At 48.7% G+C, this 21103-nt stretch overlaps 1 protein-coding gene across 4 annotated transcripts in view; it reads right to left on the minus strand.

Annotated features, from left to right (window-relative positions):
- Positions 1–2533: 2533 nt before the first annotated feature.
- WT1 (WT1 transcription factor) overlaps positions 2534–21103 on the minus strand; it is a 48257-nt gene continuing 29687 nt past the window's right edge. For 3 of the 4 annotated variants that reach the window (XM_036029193.1, XM_036029196.1, XM_036029195.1), the window contains 5 exons: positions 13064–13160; positions 9972–10122; positions 6461–6550; positions 5790–5882; positions 2534–3359 (listed from right to left, as the gene is read on the minus strand). In XM_036029193.1, coding sequence (XP_035885086.1) covers positions 3238–3359; positions 5790–5882; positions 6461–6550; positions 9972–10122; positions 13064–13160 — 553 coding nt within the window. In that variant the 3' untranslated portion in view covers positions 2534–3237. The other variant, XM_036029194.1, reaches the window with a different exon arrangement.

The following is a 21103-nucleotide window of genomic DNA, read 5'->3' on the forward strand; positions in this document are numbered from 1 at the left end:
CTCTGCTTCTTCCCTCCAGAAGCTCCCGCGTGGTGGGGAAGATGTGACTCACAGATACGGAACAATGGAGCCCAGCGCAAGTCAGACTGTCAGGCACGTTTGGGAGGGAAGCGAGCACAGAGCACCAAGACCAAGTCCTGCCCCAGCTGCCGACTTTCCCCGACCCTCAGCTGCCCCGGCTGTGAAGTAGGAATAACACGTGTCCTGCCCGAGTCCTGTCTGCCTTACAGACCGTCCTGGATGGGAGAACGACTCACCCACACGGGATGCGATTCACTGTCACACACTCTGAGTGCCATGGGATCGGGGATGGGAGCACCAGGGGTGACCAGAACGACCTGGGGAGGTCCTCGGGGGACAGAACGGGGAGACTAAAGGTGGCCTGTTTAAAATACTGGACAATATACTGAACCAGCACTACCGTAAAGCAAGACGGAAAGTGCACGTTTTGAAAACTGCACCCAATACGGCCTCCAGGCCAGGCTGCACCTGGAGCTCCTGCTGACCAGCTGCCATCCTGACAACCCACCAATGGTCAACACCGTGGGTCTCAGAAACACGCGCTCGATGCCACCGGGGGTTTTATAAAAGGCACGAAGCAAGTCTCTGTGGGGAGGCTGGCGAGAGCTCTTTGGCTACAGACCTGAACTCTGGTTTGGGGTACACGGGATGGATCTGCTTGTTACGCTGCAGAGCTGACCTGTGACAATGCCTGACGCCGCAGGGACATGCAGGGGGAGCGGGAGATAAAGGAACCCGGCAGGTGGGTTGTCATCTCCCTGGATAACATTTCTTAAGCCTTTGCTGTGTGCTAGATGTTTTCATGCTTTTTTTTTCTTTTTCATTTAGTCCTCACTCAGACCCTATCAGGCAGGGCACTCTTTTGTTTCTGTATCACAGAAGAGGAAACTGGGAATTTAGGATGAGAACCCAGGTTGGTCTGCTTTCCAAAGCCCGTGACCTTAACTGTAAGTTAAACTGCCAGGCTAACGTGAGAATTTCTGGTTTTCCTCGTGTTGCTGAAACAATACAACTTTGCTTTTGTTGTGAAACCTGGCTCCCGTGGGCTCGCTGACGTTTGCCATGCTTGTCCTGAGCCTCTCCAGAGAAGTGCTGTCTTCTGGCAGGAAAAGATAAAAAGGGCTGATACAAATGAGTCACCACGCTCGCTATAATTAACGGTGATGCAAGAGCCAGATGCAACCTAAGAGGGGCCCCCAGGACCTGACTGCAGGCAGCCAGAACTCTGAGCTGTACTTCCAGGCAGAAAAGAGTGTCCGAGGCTGCTGAGCCGCCTGCTGCTCACGATACATTGTAAAGGAAGACATGAAACCTAGAATGCGTGCAGGCTCCACGATGAATCTCCTTATTTACAACAGAAAAACCGCACACCACAACCGGACAGAGTTTATAGTTTGTAAATAATGTAGATCTTTGCTTTCGCACTGGGCCGTCCTGCAAAGTCTAAGCAGTTTTCAACCTGCTGAGCTGATTCACAGCAACTATCGCTGTCAAGTCACTGGCACTGGCTGTTCAGCTGGTAGACCGTGTGTGAGCTTCACAAAAAGGACCCGTGAGCATTAGCGTCTCCCTGCATTCCTTTGCTGACTTGGAAAAAGGAGTAACCCCAGGATAGGCTGATTCAAATGGGCCCCAGAACACAGTTCCCATGTTATCCGCAAGCCCATTCACCTGCAGCACCGGCGTGATCACTCCAGGAGGCCGGCAGAAGACGGGGCTCTCTGGCTGCTTCTAGGACGGACGATTCCCCCCTCATTTTCGACAGAGAGAAATAAATAATGCTCAGAACCTGGACAGACTCAACTAGTGGCCACTGATGCCAGCAGTATCTTCTCACCTCTTCGAGAGAGGCTCGACTGTCCTCAAGATTTTACCTCAATACAGCTGACAGAATCTCGCCACTTTCCTTTTGAACAGACTTTAATTGAGAGCGGAGTGAAAAATGCAGGTTACATTTTTAGTGTTATCATTGATACGTTGTAAGATCAACACCAAGACAGTGATGCATCTAACATTTATACATTTGCTAACGTTAGCTGTCAAAGAGCAAATCATCATCAGATATATATATTTACACAATAATTTCAAGCAACAGTAAATAATAAACTCCCCCCCTTAAAAATGAAAAAAAAAATCACACGCACACACACACACCCAATTACCTTTAAACAATGGATTTCCTCCCACTAGTAAGTACATACTAGTACTTTCCTCCCACTAGTAAGTACATCCTTTTTTGCACATATACTTGTGGACCAAAAGTTACTTAAGTTACTGAAGAGCAGTCTTCTCGGAGGAGATCCTGGATCAGCCCCTATTTCTTTTAGAGTCGCTTTAATTTTTACACCTTGAAGCCACATAACCAGCGTGGCCTGTACACTCTAAGGACTCTAAGGGGCACCCCAGGTGACGAAAATGAATTCTATTTCCTTCCCGTGAGGAGATATGTACATCTCTGAAGGTGCAGATGGCTACAACTCAGAACATCAAAAATAAACACCAAACCACAATCTCAGATCTCCAAGCACAGTTTCTTAAGAGCCTTGTGCTCATGTTAACATTGAACTAACCGAGTGGCAAGATTCTCTGAGACGTCTCTACAGAGGTACTGGTTTGGTCTGATTCTTTTCTCAGCGGCTGGACACACACGAGTTTTAAAAGTTGCCTGGTGGCGCACAGCCTGCCTGACCTCGGGGCTGCCGGACGGGACTCACCCCAGGGCCCGGCCCTCTGATTTATTTCTTGCCGTTGCTGTTAGTAAATGGAAACCATGACAAAGTTTACATTAGCAGACACATCCACATGCCCTGGCCTATAAATATTCTATGACGGAAAATGGTACAACGACCCCATTCCCAGTGAAAATGAGCGTAAAAAGAAGGAGAGGGTGGGGGAACATTATCAACAGTGGCTCTTCTTACGCCGGAAAATCCAGACCGAAACAGCGGCAGGCGTCTAAGGGACCAGATGCCGTCCGCCACTTCTCCGGGGCCTTCGGAGTCCACGACAAGTTGGCAAAGCAGGGGCCAGCTTCTCTGGGCAGAGCCGGTAGGATCCAGTAGTACACGCATCTTGTCTGGGAAGCTGCATGAAGAAGATGAACTGCCATTCCCTCCTGAGAGAGGCAAGTGAGGAGGACTCTTAAAGTCAGATTGGAAAGTAGTTCTTCCCACAGTGTCCAGCCTGGGTCACAGAGCTGTCCCCGGGTCGGACCTCTCAGAGTGCCAGCTGGAGCTTGGTCATGTTTCGCTGGTGCATGTTGTGATGGCGGACCAACTCGTCTGACCGGGCGAACTTTTTCTGACAGCTGGGCCACCGGCAGCTGAAGGGCTTTTCACCTGTGGACACAATCGCCAGTCAGATGCTCGCAGTGGGAGAGATGGGGCCAGTGCCACTCTCCAAAGCCCGTGTTAAGTCCTCACAAGGCACCCGCTCCAGCCTCCCCCTGGTTCTGTCCCTGAGCTAACACACCAGGCTCATCCCAGGGGCAGCTCTGAAACAGCCATACCGCGGAGGCCTCATGGATAAAAGTACTATTCAAACATTATAAAATATGATTAAGTCAAAAGACTTGGGAGACAGGAGACTGTGAATGGGAATGTCTAGGTAATTCCTATTTGATCGTGGGGGGAAAACTTTGTTTCAGCCTCTCCTGTTAGCCTGTTTCGTGAACTGTGTACATGTTTTCCCTCTGCTGTCCAAGTAGGGACCTGAGGTTAAGGGGGCTGCAAGGGTCTCGGGACCATCCCCCCGGATATTGCTGACCAACCGCCACCCAGTGGTGGAGCTGTGACGGCAGCTTCACCGTCCCTGTCTGCACAGGGTCCTGGACAGGCTGAGTGGTTTTAAACAAGTCACTGACACTAGTGTGCGTGGTATTTGCGTCTTTTTCCTCCAAGTGTCACTCAGAGCATAATTCCTATCACACAAAAATTCTAGTTCAGGCATAGTCTTGAGGGTTTTTAACAAGCTTGCCAAAAGATCGAGGTTTCCATCTAAGGCGCCTTCAGAAGTTCTTTTCACGCCACATTCTGTACAGGGAAGAGAAGTAGCATTTATCAAGTGCCTTGTGCTGGGCATCGTATGTATACGCCTGGCCTCGTGAACCGCACAGAACACCTCTGTGAGGGGAGCACTGTTTCCCCCACTCTACACATGAGGTAGACCCCGGGGAGGGCAGGCCCAGGTAAGACTCAAATCCAGGTCAGTGTCATTTCAAAGCCCACACACTTAGCGTCTCCCACCTCCTGGGCCCAGCTGTAATGGGCATAGCACTGTGACTTCGTGCTACGTACAAATGCCACAGAAGCCACCTGGGAGATCTCTGGTATCGCTGGTCCCACTGTGTCTTTTCTGAGAACTCCTGGGCAGGACAAGCACGGAGACATGTCCCAGGGGAGGTGCCAGCCCAGGGTCAGAACCTGGGGGCATGGGGCAGTCAAGCACAGCATTCAACAGTCTGCGTGTAACACGGGTCCCTTCGCACACATGCAGGCATGGGCAGGGAAGGGGGTCGGAGTACAAGGAATGGAAACCCTTCCCATCTAGATTATGAGCTCGGGACTAAGGCAAAGAAACAACACCAAAGCACCTGAGGCGGGCCAAAGACATGCCCATCCCACCAACTCCAGGGCACAGATGCCTTGACTCTATCTACAGGTGCGGCCTGTTTGGGTCGAGAAGCCGGGTGCTCACAATGCTGTGCCTGTCACCTCCCACCGCTGTTCCTCTGCTCTGCCTGACTGGCCCCTGCTGCCCGGCCCCCGCCTCCAGCCATGCTGCCCAAGTTGTGTCCATGTCCAGCCCTGTCCCTCACTGTCTTCGCTCGCCTCCGCCTACCAACGGTGTTCACCTCTGCCGACCTGGGCTGTCTTCTCAATTCTCTTTCCTCCCCAGGCTGGGCAGTGAACCCCAAACCCCAACAACTTCCTCCAGTAAAGAAGGCAGTGGGGATACAGTGGGCTGGGAGCAGATAAAACTGGGTTTGCTACTTACTGGCTTTGAGACTTTACATGAGCCACTAAAGTGCTATGTGCCTCCATCCCCTCATCTATAAAATGGGGATAAATCACACCAGCCCTCCTCTTCTTACGAGACTGGTGTAGAGATAAAGATAGCCTAGGCATTGCTTCTCCTTCCAAAGCTATAGAACACGCAACAAAGATGGTGCTGTTTGCATTATGAATCACACCAGCCTTGTAGAGAAGCAAAAACCTTAAATGCACTATTCCCCTCTCGATACTAGCGTAAACGAAATAACAGCCACATGCCGACGTCAGGCGGGCACACAGCGTGACGGCTCCGGGAGCATTAAGTTTTAGCAGCGAAAGGATTCCAGCCTCTGAACACAGTGAGGTGAAACGTGAACTTTCAGGAGGACAAATGTTTAGCTTGCTACATTTTGGCTGGTTAGAATTTCTGCTGTTCTTCTGTAAGGTTGATTATCCTATCAAGCTGGGTGATAAAAATATGATGCAATGAACTGGGAACAGGAGGGACCTAACTTATCTCTTCGCTTTCGCTCTGGACGCTCATGAAAAGGGTTCTTCCGACATCTCCCTTCTGCTCTGCATCCACCCCCCTGTCCTTTCTTAAACAATGTTCTTATTTAAAGATAACCACATACCGTTCTTTCTCTCATCTCAGTCTAACCCTGCTGAGAACCCTTTTACACTACTCTTTTCCAGTCTCCCTCATCAAATACAACTTCGTTCAACGGTAATTATAAAAAAATAATGAAAAATAAATGTGAAGAAAAGTTTACGCACTTGTTTTACCTGTATGAGTCCTGGTGTGGGTCTTCAGGTGGTCAGACCGGGAGAACTTTCGCTGACAAGTTTTACACTGGAAGGGTTTCACACCTAAACGGACAGAGAAGGTCTAGCCGCAGCCCTGGCCACGCGGGGGCGCAACGAGGCCCGAGAGGCCTGCTTCCCAGCAGCCGGAGCCAGCCACACCTGCAGCGCCTGCCTCACCCTCAGATTTCCCCCAGGCCCAGCACCAACCACCTGGGGTCCTGTGCATAACCCCGGAAGACCTGCTTCTGGTCTTGGAAACAATTATTCCTTAACCACAGCTGTCCAGCTTCTGACCGAGGTCTCAGCTGTGTCCAAGACTGAAAAAGAGAATTGCACGCTACAAATGGAATTCTGATCCCCACCACCTCTGGTGTTTACTGATGCTCAGTGTCTCATCAGCAAGTTGCTAGTGGGATCTTGTTGTTCCGTGGTTTGCATGATAAATGTGAGATGCTTCTTTTTCTTTCTTTCTTTTTTTGTTTAAGAGAAGAAAAAATCCCCAGAGATTGGGGGGGAAAAACTGAAAAAAATGAAACAAATGGCTGACCCTCTCACATCCATATTTAGCAACACAGGAAAGCACAAAATCAGCCGTAACCCAAGGGAACACACTGCCAGCAACGAGAAGTGAACCTACAAACCTGTGTGTCTCCTTTGGTGTCTTTTGAGCTGGTCTGAACGAGAAAACCTTCGCTCACAGTCCTTGAAGTCACACTGGTATGGTTTCTCACCTTGGAGGAAGACACATACTCCATTTGAAAATGACACTGGAAGTGGAGATCTCCTGAAAGGCAACCTCTCCTCTGGGGACTGGAGTGGAGCATGTCAGGGTGGACTTGCCAACTGCAGCGTGCGGTTGAAGGCCTGCCTGCACATGGGCTTGTGGACAGCGGGTGTGGGTTGGGGGGGGGGGGCGGGTTAGGTGAATGAGGATGGTCCCTCCCATCCCAGTTCAAAGTGAACAGAAACTCAGGTTCTGGAGCCTGACACGGGGGTCACATCCAGCTCTGCCACTTTAAGTGCTGGGTGAGGTGCAGTTTCCTTATCGTGAAATGGAGCCAATGATCTGACAACTTCCGAGGATTTATAAACTGATTAAACCAGACCATCCGCATAAAGGGCTTAGCCCAGTACCTAGCACAGAAGCCAGGCTCAAAAATCACTGGCAGAGAATAGTCAGATAAAGAATAAACCGAAGAAGCCTTAATTCCTCGACTGAGTCGGAGGCAGAATTCTGGGACAGATGCGCCTTGGAGCTGGCCCCACGACATGGGTGTTTTATATTTTACGGCCTGAAGGTTTGGTGCTCTCTGCCACCATCTCCTCATTCCTGACTCAGGCATAAAAGGCTCCATGATCGTGAGACGCTCAAGTTAAACGAGGGTCAAAGCATTCAGAAAGTTTCTGCTGTCCCTTTATCAGAGAGAAGCCAGTAGTGGGATTGCACAACCTCCTCCGTCAGAGTGAAGAAGCCCCACCCTGTCCTCGCCTGAGAAAGTTCAGCCAAACACTGGGAACTGAGCCCCAGGACTGCACTACGCGACCTCGGGCCTTTCCACCTTCTTATGAGAATTCTGAGTCACCGGCATTCTGGGATGGAGAGCAAGCCACCCCGGGCTCAGCAGGGTCTTTCCGTTGCAGGGCAGTCCCTAGTTACCTCTCCAACTGCAGAGCCTCCTCTGTTTCCCCGATGAATCTGTACTCCTGCTACGCCAGAGCTCACCATTCCCGAAATCCCTGCCTTGCACTTTGCTCGCACTAAACACCCTCCGTCGCTATCTCCACGTTCCTACCCAGCAAAAAGTCTGCTGTGTGTTCCTCACAAATGTCTTCCTGGAAGCTCATGTTCACGTGAAAGCCCTTCCTTCCCTCGTGACAGCACTGATTGCAGAATGTCTGACGTGGTGGGTTGTGTCCAGGTCTACCTTCTTCCACAGGCTGGAAAATCCAAGGGCAGGGGCCTCTCCTGGACTTGCCACTTGTATCCAGCCCAGGGACTTACGCTCTGCCTCTGCGACCTGGAGAGGACACCACCCCTATGTGGCCTCATTTCTCTTCCCTGCCTGCCTGCTTCTGCTCCTGTTTTCCTTCCTCTGCCCAATCTTATCAACCCCGATGGTCCTCCAAGAAACCCTTCCTCCTCCAAGAAACCTTGACACCAGCTCAAACTGATACTCCGAACAATTCTTCCCAACTCCTCCAGCCTCCGGCTTCGTACATTATCATTTACTCTCTTGGTCCCTTTTCGTTGGTGTACATCCTGGCTCCAAAACAGACCATTCGCTCTTTGAGAAGGGGGCTGGTGACTTGGGAGTTGAAAGGCATGAGTTCAAGTCCTGCTTGGGCTGCACCTACTCACCTGATCATCGCTTCATGTGTGAGGATTAAGTGTAATAACGCATGGAGAGAGCCTGGGACATAGAAAGCATTTAATATAAAATCACTTAATAGTCTGCACTGTAATTATAAATAAATTTTTTTAGCCCTGGCTGGCATAGTTCAGTGGATTGAGCGTGGGCTGCGAACCAAAGTGTCGCAGGTTCGATTCCCAGTCAGGGCACATGCCTGGGTTGCAGGCCATGACCCCCAGCAACCACACATTGATGTTTCTCTCTCTCTCTCTCTTTCTCCCTCCCTTCCCTTTCTAAAAATAAATAAATAAAATCTTTAAAAAAATAAATAAATTTTTAAGCTGTACTCTTTCAAGAGAGGGGCCACAGGGTTATTATATATCAGCCTGCCTTCCTCATCTTCTGCAAGAAGAGCTTCTTGGATGCACCAGCAGGCCTGGTGGTCTTGGCTATCTCATCTGTTGTCTTCCCTTCACACAGACATCTAACCTCCATTCTTGTCCGTGTCTCTTTCCCGTTAGAAGTTTTTACAACTATATTGCCTTCAATGTATGCTATTCCCTCACATTTTCCCAGGCAGAATTTTACTTTAGCCTTTCCCTCATGACCTTATCATTTACTTTCCAAGTGATCCCATTCAGGGAAATATGTAAAAATAGAACAGGCCACCAGATTGCTCCTCTCCAGCCTGAAAGCACAGGGCCTACCGAGTGCAAATTCGGGTCTATGCCAGAACTGCTCCTCCAGATGCAACCACTTAGCAAGGTCCAACGGTCTAGAGATCTGAATGCAGGTCACTTTCTTCTCCAAGGTCCCCGAAGCAATGCCAGCAGTGACGGTAAAATAACAATGGTGATCATCGCCACAAAGCCGTCCTTCCATTGTGAAAAGAATGGCCCCGATGCCCTGTGGGAAAGCCTGCACTTCCCGCTGTTTCCCTGCAGGGGAGACCCCTCCTCACCCCCATCTAGTGCCCACTGGCCAAGGGCAAACACCTGTGAAATGGCCGTTCATGTTCAAGGTGGCCAACAACCAGACACGGTCAGCCCTTTTTCCCAGAGGCAGACCCACTGGCCTGTGGGAAAATCCACATCATCAAAAATCACTGTCTTTTTTTTAAGATTAAGAATAAAAATTAAATATAATCCATTTTCTCATTCTCAACTGGTTGGTTATTATTAACCCAAGCAGTTAAGTTTTTCTTTGGACCATCTCTTCCTAATCTTAGGATAACCTTGCCCATCAAGTTCTCCAAACCGTCGGATTACCAAACTCGCAGGCTACTTCCTCTCTCTTTAGAGATGCTAATAGTATTCTAACAGTAACGCTATCATTTATTCAGACCTATTGACATAGGGCACTGCACTAGGTGCTTCACAGTCCTTTCATTCAATTTGATATTACATTTTCATCTAGTCTTAACCATTGTGTGCGGTAGGCACCATCATCTCTATTTTCCACATTGAGCAAAGGAAGTTCAAAGAGAGGTTAGAACTCGCTCTAGGTCTCCGCACTCGGTGATGAAACCAGGATTGAAACACAAGGCTCTTTAATTCTGCGCAGTTCTCTTCCCACCACTCTGCTCTGTCCTTCCTGGGGTTTACTGACTTCTTTATTAACTCGTGGACAATCAGGATGCAGCCTTTTTCTATCACGTATGCCAGAACTTTCAAAGAAATGCCTGCTTTCCATCCCTGGAATCTCCTGTGTCCTTGGCAGTGTGAGAACCAGGAGCCAGAGCTCCGGAGTCACCCCGGCCCAAAGGCCACGGGAACCAGGGCTGGGCGGCGGACACACTCACCAGTGTGCTTCCGGCTGTGCATCTGTAAGTGAGACAGCTTAAAATATCTCTTATTGCAGCCCGGGTAAGCACACATGAAGGGGCGTTTCTCACTGGTCTCAGAGGCTGACCGGACAAGCGTCGGGGCTACTCCAGGCACACGCCGCACGTCCTGTAAGCAGAGTGTAAGAGAAACAGAGGCTTTAAGTCACACGTGAACATGCACATCGGTCCAAGAGAAAGGGAGCATTGGCATACAGCCAAGGAAGGAATGGCAGATACGAGGCCTCAAACCATCCCCTCCACACACCACATGCCCACAGCAGGCACCACTAATGGGTGACAGATCAGGACGTTCTACGATGCAGTGCTCTAATGTCATCACTGCGGGTCAACCAGAACCGGTACTTAAAGTCTGTCTAGGGTCGCTGATCCAGAGTATCTGGAAAGGAAATGCTAGTGACCGGAAGAGCTCCCAGTCTATCCTGTCTCTCCACTTCTGCACTTGATGCAGTGAGGTTTGGGAGTCCGAAGACCCAGGTTCTACTCCATTCCCTCCCACTCAGAGACCTGGCCACATGACTGGCGCCCCACTCTGAAGTGGGTAGGGAAGTCCTTATGAGAAGAGACATGCGGGATACTAGATGAACCTCAAACTAGCCAGACTTTCCACGTGTGAGTAAAGAAGGTGCCCATGAGTTTGGGGGTTTCTGTCAGTGAAGGGGAGCTGAATGCCCCAGGGGCCCCATGTAGCCAGTGCAGCCCTTTAATAACAGCACCAGAAAGCACTGGGCCTGCCTTCCACGCACTGTCCACATCCTCCACAGGGCATTCCGCTGCCCCCCTTTACCTGGTGAGCGTGAGTATGTGTACGGTCAGTCCTTCGTGGCAAAGAGCTAGAGGAAACAGATGAGGCAAGCTCCCCTTCCTGCTCTCCAGATCTCTGTGACTCTCCAAAATAAGTCACAGACTGGAGCAGCGCAGGTGCCGGAGGGGCGGCTGAATCCTCCTCATTCTTATAGATGTGCAAGTCGAGGCCAAAGAGCACTTCTGTGTTTTAAGATCTGGAAATACTTCTGAACTCACCCATTCTCTGCCCTGGGCATTTGCCACACCACCCCCAGTGCCTGTGTTCTACTTTCTCTTTCACACAGCCTGGCACTGTGAGGTCTCCCATTCTGCAGAAAGAGTCCTGCAGTGACAGGTAACTAGGATATTGGTAAGCCATAGTGTCCCGAGGCAAATGGTGATATAAATCTCAATGGTGAGCCACTGTATTGGATTGGTGTGCTTCGGGAGAAAAGGACTGGGCTGGAGCCAATCAGAGGCCGTGACAGTGAGGCTGACAAATGAGGCTTGGTGGAAAGGAAGGCATAGGAACTTTTTTTCATTTCCTGTAATTCACTCCAGATGCAACGCACATGGCGATAGGACACAAAATTGAGCTGTCGGTGGTCCTGATGGAGGAGGCTGATGGTATTTGTTGGAGGACAGATGGGATGACTCTTTCTGTACTTCCATCAGATTTCTGTATTTCTGTGACCCTTGCCTTTATTCCCACCACTGGAAGGCCTGGGGTGAGGGAGCACACTGTTCTATCACCAGAACGCTTCTGGAAATATGAATCAGAACATCTCAGAGCTACTTGCCCTACAGGTCACGTGGGGACCTGGCCCACACACAACTGATTTCTAGGGTACTGACTAGTCTGGAAAAGTATCACCACTGTTACTCATGTTGCAGCCAGGAGTCACGTGCAGAAGTCACCAATGCAAACCCCTGGGAACTGCATGTGGTCCTGACCGCCAAAGGGGGCTCTTCAGAGGTGACCTTCGCCGAGTCCCCCTGATTCTCTAAAAGGTTTACCTTTTCACTTCACTTTCTGCACTCTCCTTGGAGACTCCCTCCTCCCCCAAACTGCTCGCAGCCTTCCGTCTCCCTGTGAGGCAGTGTAACATGGTGCTTAAAACCAGGGCTTCTGGAGTCAGACCAGATGTGTTGCAAGTCTCTGCTCCACCTCTTACAGAGATGTGGTTTCGGACAAGTCACTTGTCTTCTCCAGACTTCAGTTTCCTCATTTATAAAACGGAGCTAATAATAGTACCTACCTCATAAAGGTGTGCTCAGGGTTAAATGGGGCGGGAGAGTCAATGTGCAGGCATGGGAGAAGCTTAAATGCATACTACGAAGTGAAAGGAGCCACACAGGCTACGCACAGTGTGATTCCGACTACATGGCACTCTGGAGAAAGGCAAAATGATACAGACAATAAAAACATCACCAGTTGTGGGGGCAGGGGAAGAAGAGAGAGGGGGAGGGATGAAGAGGGGGAGCACAGGACATTTTTAGGCAGTGAAACTATTCTGTATGATAGTCTAATGGTAGGTACATGGGGGTTTGCATTTAACAAAACCCACAGAACTACACAACACAGAAAGTGAATCCTAATGTAAACTATGGGCTTTAGTTAACAATAATGGGTCACTATTGGCTTATTCATCTTAACAAATATGCATACCAAAGCAAGATGCTAATCGTGGCAGGTGGAGGGGTTGGTTACTGGAATGCTCTTTACTTTCTGCACAGTTTTTTTTCCTTAAACCCAACATTGCCTTAAAAAATTAAGTCTATTTTTTTAAGTCCATGTATAAAACTTAGCACAATGCCTGGCGTATAAAGAAGTGTCTAGCCATAGGCAGTTGTTATTATTAATATTATAGCAACACTTGGCAAGATAGAGTCCACCTCTGGGTGCTTTACAATGCAGACCAAGTCTTCTTAGAAGTTAAGAGTAAGCCCAGTTTGCCCAAAATATAAGAGCTGTGCAGCCCACCATGGAAAAGGCAAATTAAACCATGAAAAAAAGGAAGGGGGGATTCTGCAGGAAGCATCTTGGCCTAAGCCAGAGAGGCAGCCCCCTCCACACTGGCCTCCAGACAGGAGGAGGCTGCCCTACCCGTCCCCATGGAAAAGGAGGGGTCCCTACTGTCACAGGAGCATACAGTGAGGAACAGACTTGCTAGGGTCCAACAGCCATCAGCATGGAAGTGAAAGGGTGTGGAGAAGGGAAAGAGGCAGGGAAGTTCACTTCCAGCTGGACCCCAGGTACTCACCTGAATGCCCCTGAAGACGCCGTGGGTGTGTATCCTGTACTGGGCCCCACACAGAATGGGCGTGGTGTGGTTATCGCTCTCATACCCTGTGCCGTGGCTGCAAACACGAAGAAGAGAGAACGAGGCTCAGGTGGGTCCACAGGCACCACTTGAAAATGGGCATCTGCAGCAGCGGGAATGTTTTTAAAAGCTCCCAGGACGACAGCTGATTTTGGCCTCCCTCCACTGGGGCTACTTTGGAAGCAGGGTGTTATGCAGGGCGGGGCCGCTCAGTCCTGGCCTCGCCACCACACAGCACTCCCTGGAGCTCAGATCCTCGCAGACACGCTGCGCCGTCTGGGTCTGTGCCTCTCTCAGACACTCAGACAAGCGGGGGGAGTCCCAGTGGCAGGAGTTCATCCCCAGCACGTTGTTTACCGTCTGGATGGCAGGGCTGACAGCTGCAAATATCTCAGGAATGAGCAGATGCCTCAAGTTCACATCAAGTGCGATGGATGTTTGTCAGCACCTCATGACTCAGTTTTTACCAGAGAGCACCCAGAAAGTGATGACACAAGAAGAGATGTTACATCCTCAGAAGTGGTTACACATCTGTGGCCCTGCTCTGCGTAACCTTCAGATCAGCTTTCCAGATCAACTTAACTCTTTGCAGCCAGCCCCTGCCAAAGATGGACACTGGATAATCTCCCCCAGCACTAGACTGACCAGTCCCCGAGTTGAGGCTCAGGCTAACCTTGGACTCCTAGTGAGGGCCGACGGATACGGAATGTTGAAAATAACCACTTGGAAAGTGTGCGTATTCTGTTCCAAAAGTATTCTCTCCTTCGGGAAAAAGCTGCTATCTGTTCTGCAGTGTCTTTACTTCCAAATGAGGCAGAGTAAGGGCTTTTATTCCACATGGGCAGCACATTATACTCACATCTAGAATCACCATGGAGAGCGTTTATGAAATTCCTCTGTGAAATGGTGCAGCTGCTTTGGAAAAGGCCTGGCAGTTCCTCAAAAGGTTACACATAAAGTTACCATGTGACCCAGCAGTCCACTTCTAGGTGTATCCCCAGGAGAAATGAATCATGTGTTTACACAGAAACTTGTGCGCTTCATTTATGAGCAGCACTTAACGCCCCCAGCCGACAAGTGGAGTCCACCTAAATGCCCGCCCGCTGATGCGGGGTGGGGAAACAAGCTAGAGTGTATATTCATAAGGTGGAATATTATTTCGCTATAAAAAGGAATGAAATACTGATACATGATAATGTAGACAAACCTTGAAAACATTATACTAAGTAAAAGAGGTCGATCACAGAGGACCACCTACTGTGTGATTCCATGTATACGAAATGTCCAAAACAGGCATAATTATAGGCAGGAAGCAGATCCCTGGTTGGCTGCCCAGGGCTGGGGAAGCTGGAGAGAAGTGCAGAGTGACCGCTCAAAATGCTCCCAACCTATGGTAACAGTCGGGCAACTCTGACTATACCAGGACTGTTGAATTATATACTCCAAATGAGTGAACTATACTTGTAAAGCTGCTTTTAGAAAGTTACCTCTGGGGAACGGGGTCCACAGACCAGCATGTGGTTAAGCCTCCAGGTGCAATTAATGGCTATCGGGGCTGAGAACCTCCACCCTCTGGCTGTTACTCTAGAGGTTCCAGGGCTCCAGGTGCAGGAGCAGGTAGCTGGGCTGATGAGCCCACTCCAGCTGAAGCTGTGGGGAAAGCCTGGGGCCAGCTCAGCTGTCACTCACCCAGGGGAAGGAATTCCCGAGAGGGAAGAGTGTCTGCCAGGACGACTGATGTGTCCACACGCCCCGCGGCCACAGCAGCTGTAGGGTTTCACACTCATTCTGGCTACTTCTGAGAAAGGACCGTCTGTCTCCTCTGCACAGAGCGGTGACAGAAGCCTGGGGAGGTGCGCGGCAGTTAGCGCCCCCTGACCTGCTACACACACCTTGTTTATACATCTTCCAGGTGATTTTTGACATATCTGGAGGGAAATGCCTCAAAGAGCTGAACCAGGGTCAACTGCGCAAACACTGGAGAGACATGCCAAACCCAGATAGTATCTGCCTTTCTGAAGCTTCAAACGTGCTTGCCAAGAAAAAGAGGTCGTGTCTGCGTTCCTTACAATTACGCAGACAGTTGGGGAAGTGAGAGTTGATGACAATGGTGATGGGGCAGTAGGAGGAGGACAGGACAAGAATGCTGCGGCCAGAAGATTTTGCCTCCAAGGCTGTGAAGAGATGCTGCCTTTGCTTGCTTTAGCCTTCTGTGTGCAGCCCACGCATGACTTACAGATTTTCTAGGGCCGGAGGGTCTCTAGGATACAGCAGAAGAAATATCTTCAAGTTCTGCCATCAAAGGAAGAGAGTTAGGAATATCCTGTCTTGGCAGCTGGTCTCTGGATGTTTCTGGGTTTCTGGAGGGTAGGGGGCACGGGACATAGACATTACTCAGGATACTTGTCCCGGGAAATGAAGCATTGTGACACTCGAAAGGAATGACAGGAGCCTCCCAGCCAGATGCAAGCCAACAGACAAAAGCAGCAACCAGCAACAAGAGTGCAGCCGCCAAATATGCCACTGGACTCTTTCACCGGGTCCATGAATTAGAAAGAGAGCTGGGCCCTGCCTACTGGCTCTCGAGTCTACAGAGGACAAGCACACAATGCAGTTCCACACTGTGGAAACCCGGCAGCCCAACACTTTCCTGTGTGGTCTGCACAGGACGCCGAGTACAGCCCGTGGGCTCAGTGACGACTCTCCCCAGATAAGGAAAGGAAATCAAGTCTGTGGTCTTGGAACCATACACGGATAAAGGTGAAAAGGTCATCTACTCCAACCGCCATTCAAAGTTCCTCTAGCTCATCCCCAACAGTTGAACAGTATGACTGGTCACAGGTTGTTAAAGCAGCCCAGTCTGCTTGAGGAAAGTTTCTGTTGTTAGGAGAAGCCTTTCTCAACCAAGCTGAAATTGGCCTTCTCGTTTCTGGCTTTTGAAGAACCACAGAATGAGTATTACCATTTTACAGCCATCTCTGTGTTATCTCTTCTGCTCTATGGTAAACTTGGCCTTGAGGACAGAGACCAACTTGCTCCTTTACGTATCCTCTCACTTTAGTGACTGAAATAAAAGGTGCATAGTCCATAAATGTCCCACAAGGTGGACTGAATCTAACTCCTCTTGCACATGACAATCCTTCAGGTATTTGAAGACAGCTCTCCGGGCTACAGAACTGTGGTTCTCTCCACTATTACAAGAACTGGTATCCAAAGTCCTTTACTAGCTGGGTCCTCCTCTTCTTGATCCTCTTCATTTTATTAAGTGCCTCTCAAAGTGTGGGCTTAGGATGGATTCCTAGGCCCCAGAAGATTGCATCTATAAAGGAGTGGGGAGAGAGAACCATCCACAAGCACAAAAGCCTTTAGAGTCAGGGAAGTGACTAACATCGGTGCCCGAGACTAGAGAGCACATGCCTCACCCAAAGGGGTTCCATTCCAAATTTTCCAAAATCAGTATGCAAGTCAAACACAACACAATGCATTGGGCCCATGGGTGCCCAGGGCTTCCCCCTCCATCTGGACAGTTACTGCTATTTACACACCTAAGAGCACATCACTTCTTAGCACTGAGGTCACAGTGGTCTTTGTCAGTCAAATAAGATCTCCAACTACAGCCCCCACCCCAGAATGAACTGCAGTGAAGGCAGTTATCACCTACTTTGAGCCTGAAGACAGGATTTTTTTTAAGATTTTATTTATTTACTTTTTAGAGAGGGAAAGGGAGAGAGAAAAACATCAATATGAGACAGGAACAATCGATCGAACTGCCTCTTGCACACACCCTCACTAGGGCCCGAACCCACAACCCAGGCATGTGCCCTGCACAGGAATCGAACCTGCAACCTTTTGCTTTGCAGGATGACACCCAACCAACTGAGCCACAGTGGTCAGGGCAAGACGCGATTTTTTTAAGCTGCAATTCAGGACTACACACATAAATTCCACTCTATTTCTTTTAGCAAGTCATTCTCAACTTGAAATCTTTTTGACTCTTGACTTGGCTTCCAAACATTTGCTTTCATTCCTGTTTCATGTTACCTCTACATTTGAAAAGCAGCTTTCCCGTGTTTTCCTAAGAGGAAAGGAGCCTCCCTGCTTTGCTGGGAGCTACTGCATCTACAGTATGTATACTTGGTCTCCGGTATTCATGAAGTGATAGGATTCTAGATGGATTCTCCAGGGGCAGCTGGAGGGAAGACATCATAAAGAACCTGGGCACTTGCATGGGGTCCAGTCCAACAGAGCATTAGCCATCAGCAGGAGTTAAGCTGAGACAGAGAGGCTCAGGCAGATGATGGCCGCCATTGGAACAACAGCCACTGGTAAGACCCAGCTGCTAGCTTAGACAGTCAAGTGAAGCCAAGCTTTACCCCTGGAGAGACCAGCCTTAAGAACTGCCACTTACTACAATGAATCAAATAAGAGCAAGGGCAGGATTTCTGGAGGTCTGGAGCCATGAGGCCCTCTGAGAAGGGCAAGGAGCCACCAACCTAATGAAGAGATTTCTGGAGCCAAACATGCACCTGACAAATAAAGGGACCACAGAGCCCTGGGCAGTTGTGGGATAAAATTTCATCTTAACCCGGAGACGAGGGTGTTATCATTCATGGAGCTGACACCAGAAAGAAGGTTCTAGAGCAGAGTGTGAATCCCACTGACCAAGCAACTGAGAGACCCCAATCACCCTTCAGATACAAATACAGGTAGTGACTGGATCCACCTGTAACCCAGATAACGGGAAGGAAAGTACAGGAACCCCAGCACTCTGCACAACCAGGCACATGATCCAAACCTGAGGAAGGCTGGGCTTGCTTAGGATAAGGAATTGGTGCTTTATAAAATGTTTTCATGGCTTTCCATTTTGTTGCCTAGTACGCTTCTCTTTGACAGATAAGGCACCTGACCAGCGGAATGACAGGGAAAAGGGATTTGACGACTCCTTGGCCAAGATCATCGTCAGGGGGATCACAGGGGTTCGCAGTGAGAGGGAAGGAGGGCAGCTGTGGTTCAGGGAAGAGCCAGTGGGCCAGGTGCCGGCAGGTGAAGCCACGGGCCAGGGAGCTCAGAGAGATGTGACTGCGGCTCCCCTCCCGCCACAGGGCACTGCACTAAAAATCACGTGCAGCGTGATAAACACACGTAAGACAGCCCGTTTGGTTGTGTTGCTCAACTAGGCACAAGTCATTCATCCAATGACTTGTTTGGCGCATAATTCCCTATCTTTCCCACTGGGACATCAAAGGAACTATCAAATGTCTTTTGGCAATAAAGACCCACTATACTAGTGGCTTTCCACCATGAGACCAGTAATTCCACCACAAAAAAGACACGGACCTGAACACTGCCTTGTGTGTGGTTAACACACTTTAGTTCCTAACCATCATTTTCTTTCCTACAAGCTCCCAAAGGTCTGGCTTAATAACTTTCCCAAGAATTCAAGCTAACCTCACAGCTCTGTGCTTTCCAGGATTCACTGTTGTCGTTGTCATTGTTGTTTTCTACCTGAAAACTAAGACATTTACCTGTCTTAATGCTCTTGTCACCTCTCATATTCTCCATGAATTTCCAGACTATTGGCCAAGGGGCAAAATTATTTTATGTCTTTGTTAAACTGGTCAGAAAATGCATTTGGTCCTTTTTTTTCTTTAAAGCAGAGCCACACACTCAGATGAGCCTACTGGGGGCAAGCAGATGAGAAACAGAAGTGACAGTGACCCTGGAGAGCAAGACGAAATTGAACTGGCGAGGACAGTCACCTCGGCCACCCCACGTCCCATCCAGAGGAGGTAACCAGGACTCCACTGTACCAGCCAGGTCCTGTCAATGATCATGAACCCAGCATTTTCAGGTCTTTCCATTCTCCAAGAAAAGTCAGAAGTCTGGAATTTCAGATAAGAGCACCTGAGTGTTAAATTCTGGCAAACGATGGAAAGTTGACAGACTCATTGTCGGGTCATACAAAACATCCTCTCACCTAGAGACGACCAGCTTGCAGTTTCTGCTTTAAGGCTAGGCAGTGAAGTGGAAGCTGCAAACTGGAAAATTCCAGCTCGATTCTGTTGTTTCACCCCACGTGGCAACAGACTAGAGGTGGGAATGTGCCAGGTTCTTTGAAAACTGACTAGTAGAACTTTCCAAACCCTAGAAAGCTTAAGAGGATGCTATACCGGAACAGCCAGAAGGGCCAGCGCTATTAGAGCAAAATTTAGAAGTTGTCATCTACGGGTCTACCTCTAAGTTTCAGTGGTTTGCCTCTAAATTTCACTGGCCCACTCGAAGGTAGGTTTAGGCATGGAAGGTACAGAAAGGAAACCGTATGTGCCATGCAGTTCATTCAAGGGCATTAACATTTCCTTCAGCTACTGTAACAAATTACTGCAAATTCAGTGGCTTAAAACACACAGATTTATTCTCTTACAGTTCCGGAGATGAGAAGTCTCATCATCTGTAAAGTGAAGCTAATAACCTATTTTAATAGATTAGTTTGAAAATCAAAGAAGTAAGCTAGATGGGGGAGTAAACGTTTAATATCAATCAGTAACCTTATCCCAACAAAATGCTCAGGTCAATGATTAGATGTGATAGGTGGCCAACAATCACCAAAATTGTTTCTTGTATGCTTCTTACAAGCCTGATGATTGAGAGCTATAAAATCCATAGTTTTTATCCTCAGCACAACCCCAGGAGTCACTAAGATAAAACACCTGAGGCAAATGACACTTTCCCCTGGCTGTAGCTTTGTGTAAAATTAGAAAAACAGCCCCTTCCCCTCCTCGAATCGAATGAAATGAGGTAGGTAAAGCTCAGTACATGGCTGCCCTCAGTAAATGTTAACCATTGCTCATTGGTATTCTCCTCCACTGCACAGCACAGAATACCAGGGTTTAAGGAGAGACTGAATTATTTGTGCAAAGTCCGTGAGATGGCAAGTGGAGAGATGGGGTTTGCATGCAGGCCAGCTCAGCTCTTCTTCCTTCAGAAAGAGGGGGGCAGTTCTGGTGAGGGAACCCATCCTGGGCTCACGTCCATCACGTCTATCATCCTGGGAAACATTTGAATGATCCCCACTCTTTTCTCCAGGGCTGTGAATGAAACCAAGCCTGTTGAAGTTTTTAAAAATGTAGTGGAAGTGGAATAAGAGTGGGAGCAATGAGGGGCCAGTTCAGAATACCCACGTGTCAGTACACTTCATCTTCTGTCCTGAGGCATAATAGGTACTTGGTATAAAGACAGTATGAGCCCTGGCTGGCATAGCTCAGTGGATTGAGTTCAGGCTGCAAACCAAAGTGTTGCAGGTTCAATTCCCAGTCAGGGCACATGCCTGGGTTGCAGGCCATGGCCCCCAGCAACTGCACATTGATGTTTCTCTCTCTCTCTTTCTCCCTCCCTTCCCTCTCTAAAAATAAATGAATAAAATCTTTAAAAAAAGACAGTATGAGATGCACTGATGGAAATGGTCTGCTTATGTGTGATAGAGAAGTCAAAACTGAGCACAAATTTTATTTTAAAAAAATTATTTCTACCTAACTGGGAAAATGAACTAATAAGCAGATGCATACTCCTCTTGACTTCATTTCTGGCACTGGGTGTGGACTGTACATTTTCCTAAACAGCTTTGCAATGCATAAAAACGTATCCTGAGACAGTAGGCTTTTACTAGATAGCTTTAAAATACATGATCACTTGTCCTGAGAAAGTTTGCAAAAAGAGAAAAATGTTCCTCATATAACACAAATTATGAGCCACCTTCATGCTAAAAACTTGTACATTGAGGTTTGGCCCAGAAAAAAACAACGTTTGAAGAGTAGCTTCTTTAGAAATGATTAATTTTGATATTCCACAGACACAAGAAGATTAATAAAAAAAGAATTGAGATTTTACAGATGAGGAAAACCAGAGCTTCCCTGAAATCCCTTATCAACAGAAGAGGTAGAAAAAAAGGTGGGGGGGGGAGCAAAGAGAGCAATTTGAAAACAA

The sequence above is a fragment of the Phyllostomus discolor genome, chromosome 6 (assembly GCF_004126475.2).
Source record: "Phyllostomus discolor isolate MPI-MPIP mPhyDis1 chromosome 6, mPhyDis1.pri.v3, whole genome shotgun sequence".
Lineage (NCBI taxonomy): Eukaryota > Metazoa > Chordata > Mammalia > Chiroptera > Phyllostomidae > Phyllostomus > Phyllostomus discolor.